At 42.6% G+C, this 25,605-nt stretch overlaps 1 protein-coding gene across 5 annotated transcripts in view; it reads right to left on the bottom strand.

The window, feature by feature from the left end:
- LOC140200610 (UDP-glucose 6-dehydrogenase-like) overlaps window positions 1–25,605 on the bottom strand; it is an 87,592-nt gene that overhangs the window by 51,122 nt on the left and 10,865 nt on the right. For 2 of the 5 annotated variants that reach the window (XM_072264163.1, XM_072264159.1), the window contains exons 2-3: window positions 19,087–19,186; window positions 13,222–13,403 (exon numbers count right to left, since the gene is read on the bottom strand). In XM_072264163.1, the coding sequence (XP_072120264.1) occupies window positions 13,222–13,383 (162 nt within the window). In that variant the 5' untranslated portion in view covers window positions 13,384–13,403; window positions 19,087–19,186. Of the gene's footprint in view, window positions 1–13,221; window positions 13,418–19,086; window positions 19,187–25,605 lie in introns of all 5 variants that reach the window. The other 3 variants (XM_072264160.1, XM_072264161.1, XM_072264162.1) reach the window with 3 other exon arrangements.

Raw genomic sequence — 25,605 nt, 5'->3', positions numbered from 1 at the left:
GACTATTTTTTTTATTGACTTTCGATTAATCCCATGTCTAGTTGATTGTAATTACGACATCATCTCCATTTCAGATCATGCTTCAATGGAACTATCAAGTTAATGGATACTTCTTCTACTAATAGACAATGGCGATTTAACCCTATTTTACTTCAAGACTTGGACTTTGTCAAGTTTATAAAGGATCAGATTGATTTCTTCTTTTCAACTAATACTACGGAAGAAGTTTCCAATGGAACTGTTTGGGACACTTTTAAAGCTTATATCCGTGGTCAGATTATTTCCTATTCGGCTGGCTTGAAAAGATGTGTTAAGAATGAAATACTTTTGTTGGTTGATAAAATTAAAGAAATCGATAAAAAATATTCTATTTCTCCCAATAAGGAGCTATACAAGCACAGAGTTGAACTTCAATTGGAACATAGCTTATTATTAACGTCCTCGATTGAAAATCAATTAATGAGAACTAGAAGTGATTTTTATATTCATAGTGATAAATCCGGTAAATTATTGGCTAATCAATTGAAATTTGATTCGGTTAAACGTCAAATTACTAAGATTCGTAAACACGATGATACTTTCACAGTTGATCATGTCGGGATAAACAAAACCTTTCAAGAATTTTATACCTCTCTATATCACTCGGATTTTCCTCATGATTCCAATTTCATGCATGATTTTCTAGGTAAGTTGAATTTCCCCAAATTATCACCCGAAGATTGTTTATCATTAGAAACTCCCATTACAGAGGAAGAAATAATAACTGCAATCTCATCATTGAATTCTGGTAAAGCACCCGGTCTGGACGGGTTTACAGTGGAATTTAAAAAATTTTTTTCCTCCATTCTCTCTCCAAGGTTGTCTAGAATATTCAAAGAAGCAATCAGTTTAGGTAAATTACCACAATCGTTTTATGAAGCCTCTATTTCCTTAATCCTTAAAAAGAATAAAGATCCTACTGATTGTGCATCATACAGACCGATATCTCTTTTGAATGTAGATTCAAAAATTTTTTCAAAAATTCTAGCAACTAGGTTAGAGAAGGTATTACCTCAAATTATATCTATGGATCAAACCGGATTTATTAAAAATGGTTATTCATCCTTTAATATTAGGAGGTTAATGAATATTGTTTATACTCCTTCACTTACTACCCCGGAATGTATTATCTCATTAGATGCTGAGAAAGCCTTTGACAGAGTCAAATGGCCTTATTTATTCAATGTTCTTGAGAAATTTAATTTTAGTCTGACATTTATATCTCGGATTAAATTGTTACATTACTCCCCAGTAGCCTCGGTTTGTACACCATAGATCTCCTTTTTTTCGTCTTTTTCGTGGTACTAGGCAAGGATGCCCTCTTAGTTCTTTACTTTTCAATATCGCCCTTGAACCTTTAGCAATTGCTATCCGTGACTCGACTAATATTTTCAGTATTACCCGTGGAAACGAAACACATAAATTATCACTATATGCAGATGATTTGTTGTTATACATCTCTAATCCGGAGAAGTCAATTCCTGCTACTCTAGGTTTGTTGGCTCAATTTAGTAATTTTTCTGGTTACAAATTGAATCTTAATCAGAGTGAATTATTCCCCCTAAATAAGCAGGTACCTATTTATGGATGTTTACCATGTAAATTAGTTACTGATTCATTTATATATTTAGGGATAACAATTACGAAAAAGTATAAAGATTTATTTAAAGCTAATTTTTTACCTTTAATTGATCAGATTAAACTTTTGTTTACCAAATGGTCACCAATCTCTTTGTCTTTGATTGGTCGGATTAATGCTATTAAGATGATCATTTTGCCCAAATTTTTATATGTATTTCAATCGGTTCCAATTTTTATCCCAAAATCTTTTTTCGATAACGTAGACTCAAAAATTTCCTCATATATATGGCAGAACAAAAATCCTAGGTTAGGTAAAAGGTATTTACAGAAACCTAAAAAGGAGGGGGGGCTTGCCCTCCTGAATTTCAGATTTTATTATTGGGCAATTAATATTCCATATTTAAAATTCTGGTTACGAGATTTGGATGCATCTTTAAATCCACATTGGATAAATCTCGAATGTAATTCATTACAAGGATTTTCCTTGGGTTCGGTTTTAGGAACTTTGCTTCCTTTTACTTCTTCCAAATTGTATAAACAAATGAATAGTCCAATAGTTAAGCATACTTTACATATATGGTTTCAATTTCGAAGATTTTTTGGGTTCAATCAATTTATTTTAGCAAGTCCTATTATATCTAATTTCCTTTTTCAACCTTCCACTATGGATCAAGCTTACTTTGATTGGAAAACCAAAGGTATAATATGTTTTCGTGATTTATTTCTGGATAATTGTTTCATGTCTTTTGATCAACTTTCTAATAAATATAACTTACCCAGATCTCACTTTTTTAGATATCTACAGATTAGAAACTTTTTAATTACTGTTTCTCCTAATTTTCCACACCCATATCCAATGGACACTTTGGAAAAATTTTAGATTTAAATCTCTCTCAGAAAAGTGTTGTAGCAATTATATATAGTTATGAATTTATGTCCTGATGTTTCCAATAAAATGAAAGCTGACTGGGAAAGTGAACTTAACATTACCGATTGAAAAATGGGAAAAAATTCTTCAGTTGATTATTATCCTCTGTATGTGCTAAACATGTGTTGATACAGTTTAAAGTAGTGCACAGGGGTCATATGTCCAAAGATAAACTATCATGTTATTATTCTTATATTAATCCAATATGTGATAGGTGTCATTCCGAGATAGCTTCTTTAACTCACATGTTTTGGTCATGTCCTTTGTTGGAAAAATATTGGAAAGACATTTTTGACATTATTTCAACGGTTTTGAATATAGACTTACAACCTCATCCAATTACTGCTATCTTTGGATTACCAATGATAGATTCAAATTATCTAACCTCTTCAGCATGTAGGATGATTGCATTTCTTACTCTAATGGCTAGAAGATCCATTTTGCTGAATTGGAAAGAGATTAACCCTCCTACTGTATTCCATTGGTTTTCACAAACTATGGTATGTTTGAATTTGGAAAAAATTAGAAGTGCGGTTTATGACCCTTCCATTAAATTTGAAAAACTTGAGGCCATTCATTCAGCATTTTCATTTGATGTAAGTTGACCATTTCCAAACCTGTTTTCTTTCTCTCTACTGTTGGTTGAGAGGAATGGAGTCGTCGACACTAAGGTTTTCTTCTTTCCCATTTTCAAGTTGTTAGTATTGCCCAAGTCTTTTAGTTTAGTTGACTAATTCTGTTTAGTTTTTTTTGGGATGGGGTTTGTTTGTTTTTTTTTCTTTTTCATGATTTTTCTTCAGTTTTTTTTGCTTTGTATTATTCATTATTATTCTACACGATTGGGAGCTTTGTCAATTTTTACTATTTGGTTTTACAATTACTTATTTTAAATGTAACAATGTATCTCCTACTACTTGTATTTTTGTTTTGTTATTTTTTCATTCTATGAAATTAATAAAAAGATTGAAAAAGAAAGAAAGAAAGAAAGACAGTGAGCTATTTACTGTTTATTATTTACAGACATCTCACCTCTCCTGGAAGTTCCAGGAGTCTCCCGCATATGAATAGTGGCTCCCTGATGCCCGCAAATTATATACAATATCACGGAAATCAATTTTTTGAGAGCGAACGAGTGAAAGAAAGCAAGAGAGAGTGTGCAAGTGACCACGAGAGAGAGAGAGAGAGAGAGAGAGAGAGAGAGCGAGAGCGAGAGAGCGTCATGGCAGAGTGTTCCAAAAAAAAAAAATAAATAAAACGTATGTCACCCCAGACTACACTGAGGTGTACCCCTGCCTAATAGGGGTCAAAAATAATGACAGTGTTGCTCGCTGCACTGTTTGCAACAGTGACTTTTCTATTGCCCATGGTGGGTTAAGACTGTAAAAGACATGTTGAGGTGAGTTTAACAGGTGTCATTCGTTCATTAGCATAGCTAACGTTATTTAAACTAGCTGGCTAGCTGCTCAGGAGCTACTCTATTGCAGACATCCCACCTCTCCCGGAAGTCTCCCGCAAATTGATGGTGCTACCTCCCTGAAATGAGTTTTTGCAGGGTGGGAAGTTTGTATTTACCAGTGCTGTGTACTGCAAGCACTCCAGATTTTATTTTATTAAGTTATTTGTGATATGTTGCTTTATGTACTTTGTGTGATAGATATCGTGTGAGTGCACTATGGTCCAGAGGAGCACTTGTTTCATTTGGTTGTATTTATGTACAGTCAGATGATAACAAACTTCAACCTGAACTTGATATTAAACCTGATTCTGATGTATGGAGGAACGGTGAAATGCTCGTCTTACACTGTTTATACACAGTACATTGAGGTAGTACAGGGAACATAAAAACGGGTAACTTGGAACAGAGAATGTTCCAATGTTCCAGGAATTGAGTGGATTTCCTCTGGGTGCTCCAGTTTCCTCCCACACTCCAAAGATGTAAATTAATACCAAAATGCAAAATGAAGTGCAACAGCTCCAGAGGGTGCAAGATCATAACCAGATAAATTATGAGGTCAGGAGTCCATCTTATCGTACAAGGGGAACCATTCAACAGTCCATTAACAACAGGGAAGAAGCTATCCTTGAGCCTGGGAATATAAGAGATGTAAAGCTGATCGACACAAGAGGTTCTACAGATGCTGGAAGGGTTGAGTGGATATGGAGAGGATGTTTTCTGCAGTGGGGAGTCCCGGACCAGAGGGGACAACCTCAGAATAGAGGGATGTCCATTTAGAACAGAGATGAGGGGGAATTTCTTCAGCCAGAGGGCAGTGGATCTGTGAAATTTGTTACTACAGGGGCCATCATTGGGTATATTTAAGGCAGAGGTTAATAGGTTCTTGATTAGCAAGGGAGTCAAAGGATACGGAGAGAAGGCAGGAGAATGAGGTTAAGGGGGAAAATAAATCAGCCACGATAGAATGACAGAGCAGACTTGACTAATTCTGCTCCTATGGTCTTGACTGGCCGAAAGCTTTGTACAGTATGTATAGAAATCTTCCTTTAGCAGTTGTGTCTGGGATAGGTGCCCACCATCCACCAGTGGGAAGTTCCTTGCTCTAATGCAGAGTTCTCACAAACCAGTCACTGTGACACGGTACATCCAGATTTCCTGCATTTCCTGAGCCATCAACAATGAAGCCTTTCATAAACTTTTCAGTCGGCCTTGCAATTTACACGGTACCTGGCTGAAGTAAGTAGATTGAATGACCAGTTTCATTTCAACAAAACAAGGTCGCTTTTGTCTGAAGATTCCTTGAAAATGTACTGGTGAAAGTACCCTGATTGATTACATCGTGGCCTGGTATGGGATTTCAAATCTGCAGGAAGGCAGGAAACTTCACCCGGACCATACCCTTCCACACCTCTCATCAATGCAAGAAGCTGCAGAGGGTAGGTCTGAGGAAAGGTCGAGTGAGGTAGGACTTTCCTCTTTGGAGAGGAGGATAAGAAGTGACTAGATGGAGGTGTAGCAGTAGTAATGTTATCACTTGAGTTGAGTACGATGTTCTCCTTAGGGATTGTGTGTGAACGACTGTGTGTGACTTTGTACAACGTAGAGAGGCTGATGCACCACATGCTCCTTGACTGATCATGTCAGGGTCCGGTGGTATGGAATGCAAGATCACTGGGGACCCTTCACTGCCATTGTGATGCGTCACCTCTACTTCTAGTTCATCCAACCTCAAAAGCCTGTTTGCATTGACCCTGTCTATACTGCTCAATCTTGTATACCTCTGTCAAATCTCCTCTCAATCTTCTGCATTCTGCAGAATAAATTCCTCACGCATTCAACCCTTCCCCAGAACTGAGGTCCTCAAGTCCTGGCGACATACTTGTAAGCTTTCCCTGAACTCTCTCAATCTTATTTACATCTTTCCTGTAGGTAGGGGACCAAAACGGCACACAATACTCCAAATTAAGCCTCACCAATGATGTTTTGTACAATTTCACCATAACATCCCCACTCCCATACTCAATACTTTGATTTATGTTCCAAAAGCTCTCTTTGTGACCCTATCCACCTGAGACACAACCTTCAAGCAATTGTGGATCGATATTCCAGATGCTTTGGTTCCGCCACACTCCTCAGTGCCCTACCACTCGCTGTGCAAGTTCTAACCTGGTTTGTCCTCCCAGAGTGCAACACCTCACACTTGTCTCCACAGATGTGCTGGATACGGAGGCTGTAGCCACATGTTTCCAGGCTCTCCTCATATCACAGTCAGTCTGGCACTCAGCAGTGGAGACGTAATTATGAAAACATCTCAGTGACACAGTACATTACTTTCATATCCTCTGGTCGTTGTTTGTAAGTAACTCCACGTAATCATTTATCATTGGAAATATTTGGTAACTCAATCTTTAACGTTGTATCTTATTGCGTCTGGAAGGCCTAACGATTGATCTGCGAAGCCACTGTACAGAAACAGCCATCGATTCTGCTTCTCCGAAGGCACCTCCAACAGATTCCGCATTCCCACCTGCCGACCACCTCTCTAGTTCCCCTCCTCCTTCCCTTTCTCCTCTGATTGGCAGCAAAGGTCAGTGATTCTAAATACCTTGGCGTTAATCATTTCAATGGATCTGCCCCAAGCCCAGTACGCAAGTGCCATTACAGGGACAGCAAGACGGAGCCTCTACCTTGAGAAGTTTGCGCAGGTTTAGCATGACATCTAAAACTTTGAGAAACTTCTATAGATGTGTGGTGAAGAGTGTACTGACTGGTTGCATCACAGCCTGGCATGCAAACAACAATGCCCTTGAATGGAAAAGTCTACACAAAGCAGTGGATCCAGCCCAATCCATCAGGGGTAAAGCCCACCCCATTATTGAACACATCAACATAGAGCATTGACATAGGAAAGCAGCATCCATCATCAGGGTCCCCCATCATCCAGACTATGGTCTGTTCCTGCTGCTGTCAGCAGGAAGGAGATACAGGAGCAAATGAATCTCAGGGTAGTATACGGTAACATACTTTGATAGTCCAGTGTCCTCCCTCATCAGATTCCTTCTTCAGCTCTCTTTTCTCTCTTCCTCCTATCCCCTCCTAGATCCTTCCTTCATTCCCCCACCTTCACCAGCTCACCTATCACCTTCTAGCTTGTCCTTCCCTTTACCCACCTGATTCTGGTTGCTGCCCCCTTCCTTTCCAATCCTGATGAAGGGTCTCGGCCCAAAACGTCGACTGTTTATTCATTTCCACAGATGCTGCCCAATCTGCTGAGCTCCTCCAGTATTTTGCGTGTGATGCTCCAAATTCTCATTGCTCCCTAGATTAAAAAAAAAGGGCTTCTCAAATCCCTCACTGGATCTAGATCAGGGGTTCCCAACCTTTTTTAAGCCATTAAGCAAGGGGCCCATTGAGCCCAGGTTGGAGACCTGCCCTAGACACTCTCTGAGAACACTATTCTCAGATCATCTAGGTCAACAAGTAGTTGTTGAACACTACAGCACGGTACAGGCCCTTCAGCATACGATTTTGTGCCAAACTTTTAATCTGCATCAGTCATAAGAAATACAAGAAACACAAGACCAGAAGCAGGAGTTGGCCATTCAGCCCATCGAACCTGCTCCACCATTCAATAAGAACATACGGACTAGGAGCAGGAGTCAGCCATTCGGCCCGTCGAGTCTACTCTGCCATTCAATAAGATGATGGCTAATCTGGCCAAGGACTTGGCTCCACCTACCTGACTTTTCCTCATAATCCTTAATTCCCCTGCTCTGCACAAAGCTGTTTTAAATATATTTAATGAGGTAGCCTCTACAGCCTCCTTGGGCAGAGAATTCCGCAGATTAATTCCCCTCTGGGGAAAAGTAACTTCTGCTCATCTCTGTCTTAAATCTACTCCCCTGAATCTTGAGGCCACGTCTCCTAGTTCTAGTCTCACGTAGCAGTGAAAACATCTTTCCTGCCAACACAGTAGTGCAATTACAAAGAAGGCATGACAGCAGCTGTATTTCATTCAGAGGCTGAGGACACTTGGCGTGTCACCGAAGATGGTCTCAAATTTCTACAGAGGTACCACGGACAGCACCTCAACAGGCTGCATCACATACCAGCACAGAGGGGCAACTGCACAGGATCAGAAAAAGCCACGGAAAGCTGTAAACTCAGCCAGCTCCATCATGGACCTCCACAGCATCAAGGACACCTTCAAAAGGCGATGCCTCAAAAAGTGGGTATTCATCATCAAGGTCTGTCATCACCAAGGACATCCCCTTCCCATTGCTGCAATCAGGAGGGACGTGCAGGAGCCTCAGGACTGACAACACCCTGTCCAGGAATAGTTATCACCACTCAACCATCAGGCTCTTGAACCAAAGGGAATAAAGCATCTGGAGCATCGCATGAAGTTCTGGTCTCCTTATTTGAGCAAGGACATACTGGCTTTGGAGGCGGTGCAGAGGAGGTTCACCAGGTTGATTCCAGAGATGAGGGGGTTAGACTAAGAGGAGAGATTGAGTCATCTGGGACTGTATTCGCTGGAATTCAGAAGGATGAGAGGAGAAGGGACAGATAAGATAGAGGCAGGAAAATTGTTTCCACTGGTAGGTGAGACCAGAACTAGGGGACATAGCCTCAAGATTTGGGGGGAATAGATTGAAGAGGAACTGCTTTTCCCAGAGAGTGGTGAATTCTCTGCCCAATGAAGCAGTGGAGGCTACCTCAGTAAATAGATTTTTGCATAGTAGGGGAATTATGGGTTATGGGGTAAAGGCAGGCAGGTGGAATGAGTCCATGGTCATATTAACCATCATCTTATTGAATGGCAAAGCAGGCTCAATGGGCCAGATGGTCTACTCCTGGTCCTGTTTCCTATGTTCTTATAACTACACTCAACTTCACTTGCCCCATCATCGAAATGGTCCCACAGCCTACGGGCTTACTTTTAAGAACTCTTCATCTCTGGTTCTCAACATATATTGCCTTATTTATTTATTATTTCTTTCTTTTTGTATTTGCAGTTTGTTGTCTTTTGAACACTGGTTGAATGCCCAAGCTGGTGCAGTCTTTCATTGATTCTGTTACGGTTATTTTTCCGTTAAAGGTTTATTTTCTATTATGCCCACGAGAGAATGAATCTCAGGGTTGTATATGGTGACATACGTGTACTTTATATTGAATTTACTTTAAACTTTGTGTAAGATGTTGGCGAGGCCTAATTTGGAGTATTGTATGCAGTTCTAGTCATCTACCTACAGAAAGGTAATCATAAGCAACACACAAAATGCCGGAGGAACTCAGCAGGTCAGGCAGCATCCATGGTAATGAATAGACAGTTGGCGTCTCGGGCTGAGACCCTTCTTCAGGGTTGAAAGAGTGCAGAGAAAACTTACAAGTTTGTTGCCAAGATCAGAGGACCCCAACTGCAGGGGAAGGTTGAATAGATCAGGACTTTATTCACAGTAGTGTAGGAGAATGAGGGGAGATTTGATAGAGCTATATAAAATTATGAGGGGCATAGACAGGGTAATGCAAGCAGGTTGAGTGGATCTACAACTAGAAGTTATGGGTTAAGGGTGAAAGGTGAAATGTTTAAGGCATGGGTTCTCAACCTGGCAGTTCACGCACCCCTCCATAAGACATAAGAGCAGAATTTGGCTATTCAGCCTATCAAATCTGCTCTGCCATTCCATTATGGCTGATCCCAGATCCCACTCAACACCATACACCTGCCTTCATGTCATATTCTTTAATGTCCTGACCGATCAGGAAATGATCAAATTCCACCTTAAATATACCCATGGACTTGGCTTCCACCGCAGTCTGTGGCAGAGCATTCCACAGATTTATGACTCAGTCTAAAAAAATTCCTCTTTACCTCTGTTCTGAAAGGTCACCTCTCAATTTTGAGGCTGTGCCCTCTAGTTCTGGATAGCCTCATGATTCAGGACATTTACAAGGACAGGTGTGTAAAAAGGGCCTGTAGGATCACTGGGGACCCAAGCCATCCCAACCACAATCTATTCCAGCTGCTACCATCTGGGAAGCGGTACCGCAGCATAAAAGCCAGGACCGACAGGCTCCGGGACAGCTTCTTCCCCCAGGCCATAGATTGATGAACTCATGCTGACTTGAGTGTACTCTATATTACACTGACTGTTCCATTCATAATAAATTACAATGATTGCACATTTAGATGGAGACATAACGTAAAGATTTTTTCTCCTCATGTATGTGAAGGATGTAAGAAATAAAATCAATTCACAGGAAACATCCTCTACACATCCACCCTATCTGGTCCTTTCAGCTTTCAGTAGGTTTCCACGAGATTCCCCCCTCCGCATTTTTCTAAATTCCAGTGAGTACAGGTCCAAAGCTGCCAAACACTCCTCATATGTTAACCCTTTTATTCCCGGAATCATCCTCGTGAACCTCCTCTGGACTCGCTCCAACAACAACACATCCTTTCTGAGATATGAGGCCCAAAACTGTTGACAATACTCCTGACTAATGTCTTATAAAGCCTCAGCAATATCTCTTTGCTTTTGTATTCTATTCCCCTTGAAATGAATGGCAACATTGCATTTGCCTTCTTTAGCACAGACCCAACCTGGAAATTAACCTTCTGGTAGTCTTGCACAAGGGCTCCCAGGTCCCTCTGCACCTCTGATGTTTGAACCTTCTCCCCATTTAAATAATAGTTCGCACTATTGTTCCTTTTACCAAAATACTTTATCATACATTTCCCAACACTGTATTCCATCTGCCACTTTTTTTGCCCATTCTTCCTATTTGTCTAAGTTCTGCTACAATCATATTGCTTCCTCAGCACTACCTACCCCTCCACCTACCTTTGTATCATCTGCAGACATTGCTACAAAGCCACCAATTCCATTATCCAAATCACTGACAAACAATGTGAAAAGTAGCAGTCCCAATACTGACCCCTGAGGAGCAGCGCTAGTCACCGGCAGCCAACCAGAAAAGGCCCAATGGTAGAGCATAAAAAAAGCTTGGGAACCTCAGGTTTAAGGGGCAACTTCTCCACTCAGAGGGTGGTGAGAGTCTAGAACGAGATGCTAGCTGGATGTGGGTTCAATTGTAACACTTGAGAGAAATTTGGATGGGTACACGGATGAGAGAGGTATAGAGAGGACTATGGTCGAGGTGTGAATAAATGGGACTAGCCTGAGAAACAGGCTGGTGTGGACAAGATGGGATGGGCCATGAGGGTGATGAGTACGTGGAATGAGCTGCCAAAGGAAGTGGTTGAGGTGCTTAAAGGTCATTTGCATAGGTAAATGGATAGAGAAGGTTTAGAGCAGGGGTCCCCAACCTGGGGTTCATGGACCCCTTGGTTAATGGGTCGGATGGTGGCATAAGAGTGCTGGGAACCCCAGGTTTAGAGGAACATGGGCCCAAAGCAGTGAAATGGCACTCCCACAGTTAGACAACTTGGTCAGTATAGTACAGTTGGGCCGAAGGGCCTGTTTCTGTACTCTACGACTCCCTGATCTCTGCTTCTCCAACGAAAATACACTATAGTCAGTATTCCATCTGGATGCATCATGGCTTAGTACAGAAACTGCTCTACCCATGACTGCAAGGATTTGTGGACACATGACAGAAACCAGACACTGTATGCAGTTCTCACTGCCTCAGTAAAGCAGGCAGCATAATCACCCCAGACATTCTCTCTTCTCCCCCGTCACCCATCAGGCAGAAGATACCAAAGTCTGGAAGCCAGTACCACCAGGATCAAGGACAGATTCTATCCAGCACTTTCAAGAGTCTTGAACAGACCTCTTGTTCAGCAAGATGGACAATTGACCTCACAATCTACTTCGTTATGACCTTGCACCTTATTGTCTGCCTGCACTGCACTTTCTCTGTAACTGTGACACTTTATTCTGCATCCTGTTATTGTTTTACCTTGTTCTACCTCAATGCACTGTAATGATCTGATCTGTATGAACAGTGTGTAAGACAAGCTATTCAGTGTATCTCAGTACAGGTGACAATCATAAACCAATTCCAAATGGACTACAAAGTTTACTTCAGAGTCAGAAAAAAAATGGTAACAGGTCTTTCTGGCCCAACACACCCATGCCACCTAATTATACCCATGTGACCAATTAACTACTAAACCCTATGTCCTTGGGAAGAAACCAACGGGGTTGCGGGGAGAACGTACAAGCTCCTTGCAGACAGTGGTGGGAATTAAAGCCAGGTACTGGTACCATAACAGCATTATGCTGACCACTATGCTACCACGCTGCTGCAAAAGTACTTTTCCATAGTTTTGCTCAGCTGATATATCTTCTCTGTGACAGCCTCAGGGCATGGAAGTATTGAATTTGATTCCAAAGTTCCCATCAGATCCACCAGGGTTGTGGCTCAGGAGAATGTGTGGAATTCATTGCCACACACAGCTCTGGAGTCCAAGTGGGTGGAATTGGGCGTAGTTGGCATGTTGGGCCTGCTGTATATCCAAATAGACAAACATACTGTCTGTCCTGATCTGAAAGCTGTCTTAAGCACAATTAGAAAACAACAGCTTGACTTGGAGAACAAGTTTAAGACATTTTCCTAAAGAAATTCCTCCTTGCCTCTCACAATAGAGTTGCTTTGGTGATTAATCCAATGCTTTTTAATGAGGGATATGAGGGAAAGGTTTGAAGATTTGCAGCAATTGTTTTTATTAATTTTTGTGACACCGATGTAATCTTTGAGGCCCATCAGGTCTCCAGCTGGAACTCGGGGTATTGGAATTGGCTTATTGTTACGTGTACCAAGAGACAGCTAAATACTGGTCTTGTGTACTGTTCATACAGATCACGTCATTACACGATGCATCATGGTAGAACAAAGGAAAACATGAACAGAATGCAGAATAAAATAATAAATTGGATATATTTAAAAGTGGAGGTTACAGAACAGGCCCTTCAGCCCACAATGTTGTGCCGAACTTGAGAGGTTCTTGTCTAGTCAGGGTGTCAAAGTAGTTAGTGAGGAGAGAAGGCAGGACAATGGGTTAAAAGGGATGATCCATCAGCCATGATGGAATTGTTAGCAGATCCAATGGACTGAATGGCCTGATTATGCTCCAATGTCTTATGGTCTTATCACCAGGTGTGTCAGTGGAAAGTTAACCTTTCCTACATCCAAAGGGTAGTTTCAAGCATTTGTTCGGCTAATGGAACATAGTCAAGAGACTGACCTCAAAGATGGGGAGGTGGTTGGAATTCCAGGCCTTAATCCGCTCGGCGTTGATGTCCACTACGGTGACGGTGATGTCCTTACACATCTGTGCAATGACGCTGCACGTTGGGCCCCCAACATATCCAGCCCCAATACAGCAGATCTTGTTGACCACAACCATCTTCTCCACCTATACGGGGGCTGGGGGAGAGATGCTGTTAATTATCAGAGAACAAGGGTTGGCTTTACTCCACCCAAAGTGCTGGGGGTACCTCCTCCAATCTCCCTCATTAGGTCAATTACCTCCAGATTAGCTTTAATTGTCACATGTACATCAAAACAGGGAGGTGGAGTGGAGATACGTCTCTAACAAAGGAGGTGTAAGACTCTCCTCCTCTCCACAGGTCGCCCTTGGGCAAGGTGCAGCACCTGCTTTGCCCCCTGATCAGGGTCACGTGAAGCCATGGGAGCAGGTGGTGGACAGTCGTATGAGCAGCTGATGCAGATCACAAATTCTGGTTATGCGACCACTGACACCAGGCAGGCAGTCTCTGAAGAGTATTGATAATGGCTGGGATCACCGGCCTTGTAAAGACAACATCCAGAAGACAATGGCAAATCACCTCTGTAGAAAAATTTACCAAGAACAATCATGATCATGGAAAGATCACGATGGCCCAGGTCATACAACACGGCACATAATGCTGATGAGTCATCTAGGATGTCACACCTAGGCTGCCGGACGCAGGTCGTTGGGTGCCAGTCAGAGGGGGAAAGCGAAAGTGAGCAGACAGGTAGTGCAGAGCACCCCTGTAGCCATTTCCCTGAATAATAAATTTACCGTCCTGGATACTGTTGGCGGGGACGGCCGACCAGGTGTGAGCCACGGTGGCAGGGCCTCCGGCACTGAGTCTGACCTGAGGTGCAGAAGGGTGGGACGGAGAAGAGGAGAACTGTCGTCATTGGAGACTCTATAGTCAGGGGAGCAGACAGGAGATTTTGTGGACGTGAGAAGGACACTCGCATGGTTTGTTGCCTCCCGGGTGCCAGGGTCCAGGATGTCTCTGACCGGGTGCACGACATCCTGGTACGAGAGGGAAAGCAACCAGAAGTCGTGATACATGTTGATACCAACGACATAGGCAGGAAGAGGGAAGGGGCCTGAAGTGTGAGTTTCAGGAATTAGGCAGAAGGCTGAAGAACAGGACCTCAAGGGTGGCGTTCTCAGAGTTGCTGCCAGTGCTACATGACAGTGATGGTAAGAATTGGAGGAGATGGCAGTTGAATGCGTGGCTGAGGAGCTGGTGCAGGGAGCAGGGGTTTAGATTTTTAGATCATTGGGATCTCTTCTGGGGAAGGTGGGCCCTGTATAGATTGGATGGGTTGCACCTGAGCCCGAGGGGGAGCAATATGCTTGCAGGTAGGTTTGCTAGCGTGGTTCGGGAGGGTTTAAGCTAATTTGCGAGGGGGATGGGACCCAGAGCCATAGAGCAGTGAAAGAAGGGCATGGAGTAAAGCCAGATCTGACATATAGAGAGGCTTTGAGGAAAGAGAAGCAGAATAAACGGTGTAAAGACAGTAAGGTAGAAGGGCTGAAATGTGTGTACCTCAATATAAGAAGCATCAGGAACAAAGGTGATGAACTGAGAGCTTGGATACATACATGGAATTATGATGTAGTGGCCATTACAGAGACCTGGCTGGCACCAGGGCAGGAATGGATTCTCAATATTCCTGGATTTCAGTGCTTTAAGAGGGATGGGGGGGGGGGGGGGGGGAGGGGAGGAGGGGTGGCATTACTGGTCAGGGATACTATTACAGCTACAGAAAGGGTGGGTAATGTAGCAGGATCCTCTTTTGAGTCAATATGGGTGGAAGTCAGGAACAGGAAGGGAGCAGTTACTCTATTGGGGGTATTCTATAGGCCTCCTGGTAGCAGCAGAGATACAGAGGAGCAGATTGGGAGGCAGATTTCGGAAAGGTGCAAAAATAACAGGGTTGTTATCATGGGTGACTTTAACTTCCCTAATATTGATTGGCACCTGATTAGTTCCAAGGGTCTAGATGCGGCAAAGTTTGTTAAGTGTGTCTAGGACGGATTCCTGTCACAGTATGTTGACAGGCCGTCTAGGGGGAATGCCATACTAGATCTAGTACTAAGTAATGAACCGGGTCAGGTCACAGATCTCTCAGTGGGTGAGCATCTGGGGCACAGTGACCACCACTCCCTGGCCTTCAGCATTATCATGGAAAAGGAAAATCAGAGAGGACAGGAAAACTTTTAATTGGGGAAGGGCAAATTATGAGGCTATAAGGCTAGAACTTGCAGGTGTGAATTGGGATGATGTTTTTGCAGGGAAATGTACTATGGATATGTGATCGATGTTTAGGGATCTCTTGCAGGATGTTAGGGATAAATTTGTCCTGGTGAGGAACATAAAGAATGGTAGGGTGAAAGAACCATGGGTGACAAGTGAGGTGGAAAATCTAGTCAGGTGGAAGAAGGCAGCGTACATGAGGTTTAGGAAGCAAGGATCAGATGGGTCTATTGAGGAATATAGGGAAGCAAGAAAGCAGCTTAAGAAAGGGCTGAGAAGAGCAAGAAGGGGGCATGAGAAGGCCTTGGCGTGTAGGGTAAAGGAAAACCTCAAGGCATTCTTCAATTATGTGAAGAAAAAAAGGATGACAGGAGTGAAGGTAGGACCAATTAGAGATAAAGGTGGGAAGATGTGCCTGGAGGCTGTGGAAGTGAGTGAGGTCCTCAATGAATACTTCTCTTCGGTATTCACCAATGAGAGGGAACTTGAAGACTGTGAGGACAATATGAGTGAGGTTGATATTCTGGAGCATGTTGATATTAAGGCAGAGGAGGTATTGGAGTTGTTAAAATACATTAGGACTGATAAGTCCCTGGGGCCTGACGGAATATTCCCCAGGCTGCTCCACGAGGTGAGGGAAGAAATTGCTGAGCCTCTGACTAGGAAATTCATGTCCTCGTTGTCCACGGGGATGGTACCGGAGGATTGGAGGGAGGCGAATATTGTCCCCTTGTTCAAAAAAGGTAGTAGGGATAGTCCAGGTAATTATAGACCAGTGAGCCTTACGTCTGTGGTGGGAAAGCTGTTGGAAAAGATTCTTAGAGATAGGATCTCTGGGCATTTAGAAAATCATGGTCTGATCAGGGACAGTCAGCATGGCTTTGTGAAGGGCAGATCGTGTCTAACAAGCCTGAAAAGAGTTCTTTGAGGAGGTGACCAGGCATATAGATGAGGGTAGTGCAGTGGATGTGATCTATATGGATTTTAGTAAGGCATTTGAGAAGGTTCCACACGGTAGGCTTATTCAGAAAGTCAGAAGGCATGGGATCCAGGGAAGTTTGGCCAGGTGGATTCAGAATTGGCTTGCTTGCAGAAGGCAGAGGGTCGTGGTTGAGGGAGTACATTCAGATTGGAGGATTGTGACTAGTGGTGTCCCACAAGGATCTGTTCTGGGACCTCTACTTTTCGTGATTTTTATTAACAATCTGGATGTGGAGGTAGAAGGGTGGGTTGGCAGGTTTGCAGACGACACAAAGGTTGGTGGTGTTGTAGATAGTGTAGAGGATTGTCAAAGATTGCAGAGAGACATTGATAGGATGCAGAAGTGGGCTGAGAAGTGGCAGATGGAGTTCAACCTGGAGAAGTGTGAGGTGGTACACTTTGGAAGGACAAACTCCAAGGCAGAGTACAAAGTAAATGGCAGGATACTTGGTAGAGTGGAGGAGCAGAGGGATCTTGGGGTACATGTCCACAGATCCCTGAAAGTTGCCTCAAAGGTGGATAGAGTAGTTAAGAAATCTTATGGGGTGTTAGCTTTCATAAGTCGAGGGATAGAGTTTAAGAGTCACCAGGTAATGATGCAGCTCTATAAAATTGGTCAGGCCATACTTGGAGTACTGTGTCCAGTTCTGGTCGCATCACTATAGGAAGGATGTGGAAGCACTGGAAAGGGTACAGAGGAGATTTACCAGGATGCTGCCTGGTTCAGAGAGTATGCATTATGATCAGAGATTAAGGGAGCTAGGGCTTTACTCCTTGGAGAGAAGGAGGATGAGAGGAGACATTATCTTGTACACCTCTATCATAAGAGGAATAGATAGAGTGGATAGCCAGTGCCTCTTCCCCAGGGCACCACTGCTCAATACAAGAGGACATGGCTTTAAGGTAAGGGGTGGGAAGTTCAAGGGGGATATTAGAGGAAGATTTTTTACTCAGAGAGTGGTTGGTGCGTGAAATGCACTGCCTGAGTCAGTGGTGGAGGCAGATACACTAGTGAAGTTTAAGAGACTACTAGACAGGTATATGGAGGAATTAAAATGGGGGGTTATATGGGAGGCAGGGTTTGAGGGTTGGCATAACATTGTGGGCCAAAGGGCCTGTACTGTTCTATGTTCTATGATGACATTAAACACACAAATGCTCTGGTTTCTCCCAAATTGCAAAGAGATACAGATTACGGTGAGTAAATTGCGGGCATACCATGTTGGTGCTGGAAGCATGGTGACACTTGCGGGCTGCCCCCAGCACATCCTCGGACTGCGCTGGTTGTTAACACAAACAACACATTTTACTGTATGTTTTGATGTACATATGACAAAGCCCATCTTTATCTTTACTCTGAGCTTGACTTCCTTTTGTACTACCCTAGTGTAATTATGAATGGAATGTTCTATATGGATGACACAAGCAAATCACTTCACCGTAATAATAAAAAAAATTTCAAAACAGAATTGCAACGATGAAGCCAGAAACGAGAGGTGATTAACAAAATGGGAGTAAGGAAGGCAAATGGAATGCTAGCATTCATTTCAAGAGGACCAGAACATAAAAGCAAGGATGCATGACCACAAGACTATAAGACATAGCAGGCCAGTAGGTCCATCGAGTCTGCTCCATCATTTCATCATGGCTGACTTATTATCCCTCTCAACCCCATTCTCCCCATAGCCTTCGACTCCCTGACTAATCATTGAAGGAAGTCCATTAGAACAGAGGTGAGGAGGAATTTCTTTAGCCAGAGCGTGGTGAATCTGTGGAATTCATTTCCACAGATGGCTGTGGAGTCCAAGCTAATGGGTATAGTTAAAGCGGAGGTTGATCGATTCTTGATTAGTCAGGGTATCAAAAGTTATGGGGAGAAGGCAGGAAAATGGGGTTGAGAGGGATAATAAATTAGCCACAATGGAATGACAGAGTAGACTCAATGGGCTAAAAGGCTCCTCATAAGTCAACACTTATTCCTAAGATCGTTTGTGTGAATCTCCTCTGGACCCTTTCCAATGCCAGCACATCCTTTCTTAGATATGGGGCCCAAAACTGCTCACAATATTCCAAGTGCGCTCTGACCAATGCCTTATAAAGCTTCAACTTTACATCCTTGCTTTTACGTTCTGGTCCTCCTGAAATGAATGCTAACGTTGCATTTGTCTTCCTCACCAGCTTTTGAGCCTGCAAGTTAACCTTTAGGGAATCTTGTACAGGGACTCCCAAATCCTTTGCACCTCAAATTTCTGAATCTTCGCCATTCAGAAAATAGTTTACTCCTTTATTCCTTCAAGCAAGGCGTACAATCGTACACTTTCCCACACTATATTCCATCTTCTGCTTCTTCACCTATTCTCCCGATCTGTCGAAGTCCTTCTGCAGCCTCCCTGTTTCCCGAACACACCAACACCAATATCCTGGGAGTGGTGGGGACACGGAAATAATTCCCACAAGGAAATAGACAAGGGAAACACAACCTCACAGAAAAAATGAGCAACACACAGGCAAAAGAAGAGCTGCTGTTAGAAAGAAATCAAATGAGGAAGTAGACGATTGACAGGAACAAAAGCTCCAACACAGACCTGCTCAGACAAGTGGCTTCCTGTCCGTATGTAACCCAATACAACTGGCTCAGATGTGCTCGGGAGGTAAAAATCGGACACTCAGCAACTTTGGCAACACCTGTAGAGTGAGAAACAGATATTACATTTCCAAAAGCATTCCTTGTGTCTCCCATTCCCTCAATGCTGACTGACCTTTCGAGTGTTTCCAGCATCTCCTGCTTTTATTTTGGATTTCAAGCATCTGCAGTCTTTGACTTCTATTGGTGAGTGTACAGTGCATCGGTTCCAGAAGGTTGTTATAGCCGGGGGGTGGTAGTGGGGATAAGTTTCCACCTATTAAATACTAATGGCGTGCGTCTCAAATAGCCCCTGACAACCAAATCCACTCCTGGCCTTCATGTCGGGCTCAGCTACTGAGCCTGGCAGGACCACTTCAACTGACAGGAGAAGGGGCAAAGGTGGGTTACTGGGGCCTTAAAAACAGTCACTTTGGGCAGGTGGGGCTCGTCGGCCGTGGTTGGCAGCTCATCTCAGAGAAGGAAAACTCTGATCTCAAACCTCCGCTGCCTTGTGGCTATACCCACTCATGGGAAAGTTTGAGAGTAAACCCTGAGGAAAAATCCGGAACTGGAGTCTCTACGGCAGTCCTACGTTGAGTTCAATGCTGACTGGCAACTCCTGTCATGATGCTGATACAAAACTGCATTAGTCTCCGCCATTTCTTTGCATTCTTCTTCTTCTATTTCCGGCTGTTTAGACGCATCTCGGCGTATTACAGCCCTCCACAGGATGTATAATTAGTTATAGAACTTCAAGGAACTCAAATTCTCGAATATAACCTAATCTCATGTATAAACTGAATAATACTCTTCAATCAGTTGTTGATTCTCTTGATGGCCAAACAAAGATTTAATAGAAAACCAAAATAAATTTAAGCCAGACAGCCTCTTGCACAACATGCTGCTTTCAATTTTGTATCGATTACAGCTCAGCAAAACATGCTGGACTGTCTCTGGACTACCACAGTCACATAATCCAGTAGGATGTTTTCCTATTATCTTTAAGTAATAGTTTAGCCCACAATGCCCCAACCTAAGTCTTGTAAATTTCACCATATCTCTACGACTTAAAAGGTAACAGTCTGAGACCTTTTTAACTAGTGGTTGACTAGAAAAATAATGCCTGCCCCTTAGTTCATTTTTCCAATCTTCCTGCCACTTCTTCTCTATACCATTTTTAATCCTACTTCTCAATTCTGCTCTGCCTAGGGGAACTCTAATTTCTACTTGCCTGCTCTGTAAGGAAGACTTTGCAATGCCATCCACAATTTCATTTCCCTCCACCCCAGCATGCCCAGGTATCCATGAAAATCTAACTGCACAACCCATCTTCCCTACTGTAAACAACACTAAGAGAATCTCAATAACTGTGTCAGAACGAGCTTTTGATTTACTCCCTTTTGTAGATTCTAAGGCAGCAGCAGAATCCGAACAGATGATAACCCTACGTGGTCGAGAGTCTTCTGTCCACCATAAGGCCCAGAGGATTGCTAATAATTCTGTTGCAAAGACAGAAACACCATCTGAAACCCGGTGACCAATCTTAACTCCAAGTTGAGACACATACATCCCAAATCCTGCCCTACTGCTCTCTGGGTCCACTGAGCCATCAATAAAAATCTTCAGATAAGATCCCCATTTATTATTTAAATATTCATTTGTGATCGACACTGTTGAAATTGCTCTGCTTCCTTGAAGCTGAAAAAGGAAGAATTTCCAACTTTCCTTTAACATAATTTCCTTTCTCAAATCACCTAACTTTCCAGAACCGTGTAACGCTTGGAACACCTCTACAAACATATCAACCTTTTCCTTATTGGTTACAGCTTCAATATCTCCTTCCAGCAAAGCTGGGATAGATGGTTTCCTATATATCCCAGACATTCTGTGAATGATCGTCCATAGCTGCTTTATAGGTGTCTCAGGGCTCAAGGTTCCACAAAATCTTCTCCAATTTTTAATTACTCACCTTGCTACTGCTCTTTCCTTTTTATACTCCATAACATTATCTAACACTGGGTACTTTCTTAATTTCCTGTAAGCTCTATTTCTGTTTCTTACTGCTATATCACAATTTTTATTCCACCACAGAACTAGTGCTCGAGCCTTAGGAACATTCCATAGCGGAATAGTCAACTGAGCAACTTTATGAATTATAGAACAGAGGGATTCATTCCAATCGTCAATGAAGCCCTCGCTATTAATCTCTTCTATTATATCCACAGCTTTCTCCTGGTACTCATCCCAATGGGCCAAAGAAAAATTATACCTAGCAGACCTCTCCTCAACTTCTACTATCAAATTTCTACCAAATCTACATAATATAGGATAGTGATTTCTTCCTAGTGTGCATCTTTACACCGCACGCTGTCGGAGCAGTGCTGCCAGGATAATCAAGGACACGACCCACCCAGCCAACACACTTTTCATCCCTCTTCCCTCCGGGAGAAGGCTCAGGAGCTTGAAGACTTGTACGGCCAGATCTGCGAACAGCTTCTTTCCAACTGTGATAAGACTGCTGAATGGATCCTGACCCAGATCTGGGCCGTACCCTCCAAATATCCGGACCTGCCTCTCAGTTTTTTTGCACTACCTTACTCCCCATTTTTCTATTTATGATTTATAATTTAAATTTTTAATATTTACTAATTTTTACTATTTTTAATATTTGTAATCCAGGGAGTGGGAAGCGCAGAATCAACTATCGCTGTGATAATTGTACGTTCTAGTACCAATTGTTTGGCGACAATAAAGTATCTGTCCATAACATCCCATTCCCCAACCCTAGCTAAGTTTGAGGGAGTGATAGATAAGTCTAAGTGACTACAAGTATTCTTTACAATATTAAATCTTGTAGGCCTTCCATCATTTAGCAGTACCATGTTGTATTTATCTAGAAACTCCTCTACTACCGCTCCATTACTATCTTTACTTTCACTACCCCATATAGAATTATGGGCATTGAAATCTCCAACCCAGATTAATGGGAATCTTACCTTATTCATAATCTCATCCAAATTTGATAACATATTACCTGGATTATAAAAGTTAATCAAAGTTATTTGACCATGAGAGCTCCAAACCTCCACAGCCACAATTTCAAGGTTAGATTTAAAATCAAGTCTTCTAAACTGGAGTCCTGTTTTTATGAAAGTTGCACACCCTCCACCAGATTTACCCATTCTGTCAGCTCTCAAACTATCATATCCAGGGATCACAAAATCTAAATGAGGCTTTAACCATGTCTCCTGTATACAGATCAAATCAGGCTTGTCTTTAAAATCTTTTTAATTCTTGACCATTTGCAGATAAACTTCTTGCATTCCATTGTAATATTAAAAACATCCAAATACTAATTATTGGCCTCTTCATCCACATAAAGCTCCTCCGTACTCTCTGATCCCGACAACTGGGAAGTATTCAATGATTGTCTGTCATATACTCATGTAATTTTTCCGGCGAAATCTGTTTTATATCAAGGAATCTCTCTGCAGCTCCAACAACTACTTTGATCATATCCGACCTCTTGGCTGTAGTTTTAGCCCCAACCAGTACAACAACAACAAATGCCAAAAAACTCTTTCGTCATCAACAACATGCCTAAAGGAACCATAGTTGGAGAACTCGGAATGAACTGACTCCCCATCATTCCAATCTTTTCTTTACTTATCCTTTGCTCTCTATCAACTTTCTTTACTGCTTCAGCATATGATATTTTTTGTTAGATACTAACATCATGAATCTGCTTTGCCTTACTAAAATACTCACATCCTCTGAACGCCGCTATATGGTCCCCTCCACAGTTACTGCATTTAGGCACCGCTGCCTTACATGCTTTAATATCATGATCCTCTCCACATTTCATACATCTTCTTTTACCTCGACATGAACCAGCAATGTCTCCAAATCTCTGGCAATTATAACAGCGTAAGGGAGGCCTAATGTATTCTCTAACCTGATAAGACATGCACCCAAGGTAGACTCTAGTTGGAAGAACATCACCAGCAAAAACCAGAAGAACAGGGGAATCCTAATTACCACCTTCTCTCGATTTTAATTGTTTGGCTTCAATCACTCAACCACCTTTAATATTGTCCAAAATTTCCTTTTCAGTCATGCCAGACCAAATACCATACACTACCTCCCTAACTCCCTTCCTTTCTTTTGGAGTAATACACTCCACTTTCACAACCAATTTTCCCACCATTTTAGCACTGTTATATTGGTCAATGTCTTTGCAACAAATTTTTGGCAATCCATTAGACAAAATCTTGGCCTGCAATCCTTTACCTATTTGGTTCTCTAATGCTGCTGCCACTTTCAAAGGATTAAGGGCTCTAAATCCTCCTCCTCCTTCCTTCTGACCTTTATTTCTATACAGTACTATAAATTCTTCCAATTCAACCATTTTCCTCAATTTGTTGTCTCCCCATTACTTCAGGTCTTTCACCTGATGCACCCTTGTTTTGGCTACCCTTACTTCTGGAGTATTCCACAGTCTCCTGCCCTCTCCCTTCAATCTCAACCCCTCCTCTCCCTTTTGAAGCCATAGGCTACAAACTAACCCTTTCCAAACTACTAGGCTCCTCCACACCAAAGTCCCCACCCACTCAATCAATCAATCAACAGCCCCAAATGCCAGTCTGCTTCCCGCCCAGCCAGCAGCTGAGCAGCAGCCCAGGACGAGGTCAGGAAACTGAAAAGAAGTTAAACTACTATTTAACAGGAAGGTACTGTCTTCTCACCCCTTTACTTTGGATTCATCAACTAGATAGACAACAGCTTGCTCTCCATATTGTACTGCCCTGGCTTGCAAATCATGTAGACAGCTGGGACAGAACTTCTATGGTTGACCCTGACTAATGAAGGGCCTCGCTGTACAGGAATATCAAATATTGAGTCTGCTCTGCCATTCCATCATGGCTGATTTATTGTCCCTCTCAACTCCATTCTCCCCATAACCTTTGACCTTGCTAATGAAGTAGTGAGATCAATCTACCCTCCCTCCTATATAATGCTCCATTTTTCTTTCATCCATGTGAAGATCTAAGAGTCACTTGATACTGAGACACATCCCAGGATGCACCGGGCCACATCATCAGTGATGTAACCATGGGTCATCGGTGATTCGGGTCTTTCAAAATCAGACACCTTCGCCCAGGTGACCCAGCCGGGGCTGATCAGGCCCCGGTTTCTGTTCCATCAGCATGGGTCTACGGGTCACTACTCTTCATCCACAGCCACCTGGGGGCTCATGCTGCAGCCTCTGTGACGGTCCTGATGGATCTTTTCTTTGCAGCCCCCGTAATGCCAAGGAGAGAGTATAAATGATCCTAATGAATCTGCCTCTACAAACACCCTGGCAATGCATTCCACACCCACCACACTCTGCAAGAAACTTACCTCTGACATCACCCCCCCCCCCCATAATTTCCTCCAATCATCTTAAAAATGATGCCCCCTCATATTATCCACTTCACCCCTGGGGAAAATTCTTTGGCTCTTATTATCTTGTACACCGCTATGAAGCCACTTCTCATTCTCCTTATTAATTAACAACACAAAGAAAAAAATGACATATGCTGGAATAAGGAGCAACACACAAAATGCTGGAAGAACTTGGCGATTCAGGCAGCATCTATGGAAAAGAGTACAGTTGACCTTTCGGGTCACGACCCTTCACCTGGACTGGAAAGGAGGAGGAAAGAAGGCCCAAAATGTCAACTGTCCAATTCCCTCCATAGATGCCACCTGATCTCAGACAGTTACTTGTGTAATGGGTTTTACAGATTTAGTTCCGACTCCTCAACCATCAGGATCGCAAACCAAAGGGGATAACTTCACTTGCCCCATCATTGAAATGTAACCACAACTTATGGACTTACTTTGAAAGAACTCTTCATCTCATGTTCTCTACACAAAATTGCTTATTTATTTATTAATTCATTTTTTAGTATTTGCACTGTTTGTGTCTTGTGCACACGGACTGGTAGAATGCCCAGGTTGGGGTAGTCCTTCGTTGATTGTATTATGGTCATTATTCTATTACAGATTTATTGAGTGTGCTCACAAGACAATGAATCTCAGGTTGTCTATTTTGAATCTTAATTTTATCTTTATTGTGTCTTTTTATTATATTCTTTCTACTTATTGTGGTTTTTATGCTGCATTAGATCCGGAGCAACAATCATTTTGTTCTCCTTTACACTGGTGTACTGAAGAATGCCTTAGCCAATCTGGAATCTCGACCAGCTGAGCTCCTCCAGCAGTTTGTACGTTAAGTAACACTTTGATGGCAGGTCTGTCACCCGCAACGTTATGTTCCACAATGATCAATCTGCTGAATTTTAACTCCAGGGTCCAGGGTGGCCAGATTTGAATGAAAAAGGTTGCAATTATACATATATATGTGTATATACACACACACATTTTTATATATATACACACACACTTGCAGAACCTGTGGCATAACCCAGTG

Source organism: Mobula birostris, chromosome 7, assembly GCF_030028105.1.
Source record: "Mobula birostris isolate sMobBir1 chromosome 7, sMobBir1.hap1, whole genome shotgun sequence".
Lineage (NCBI taxonomy): Eukaryota > Metazoa > Chordata > Chondrichthyes > Myliobatiformes > Myliobatidae > Mobula > Mobula birostris.
This window is presented reverse-complemented; position numbering and strand designations above follow the sequence as displayed.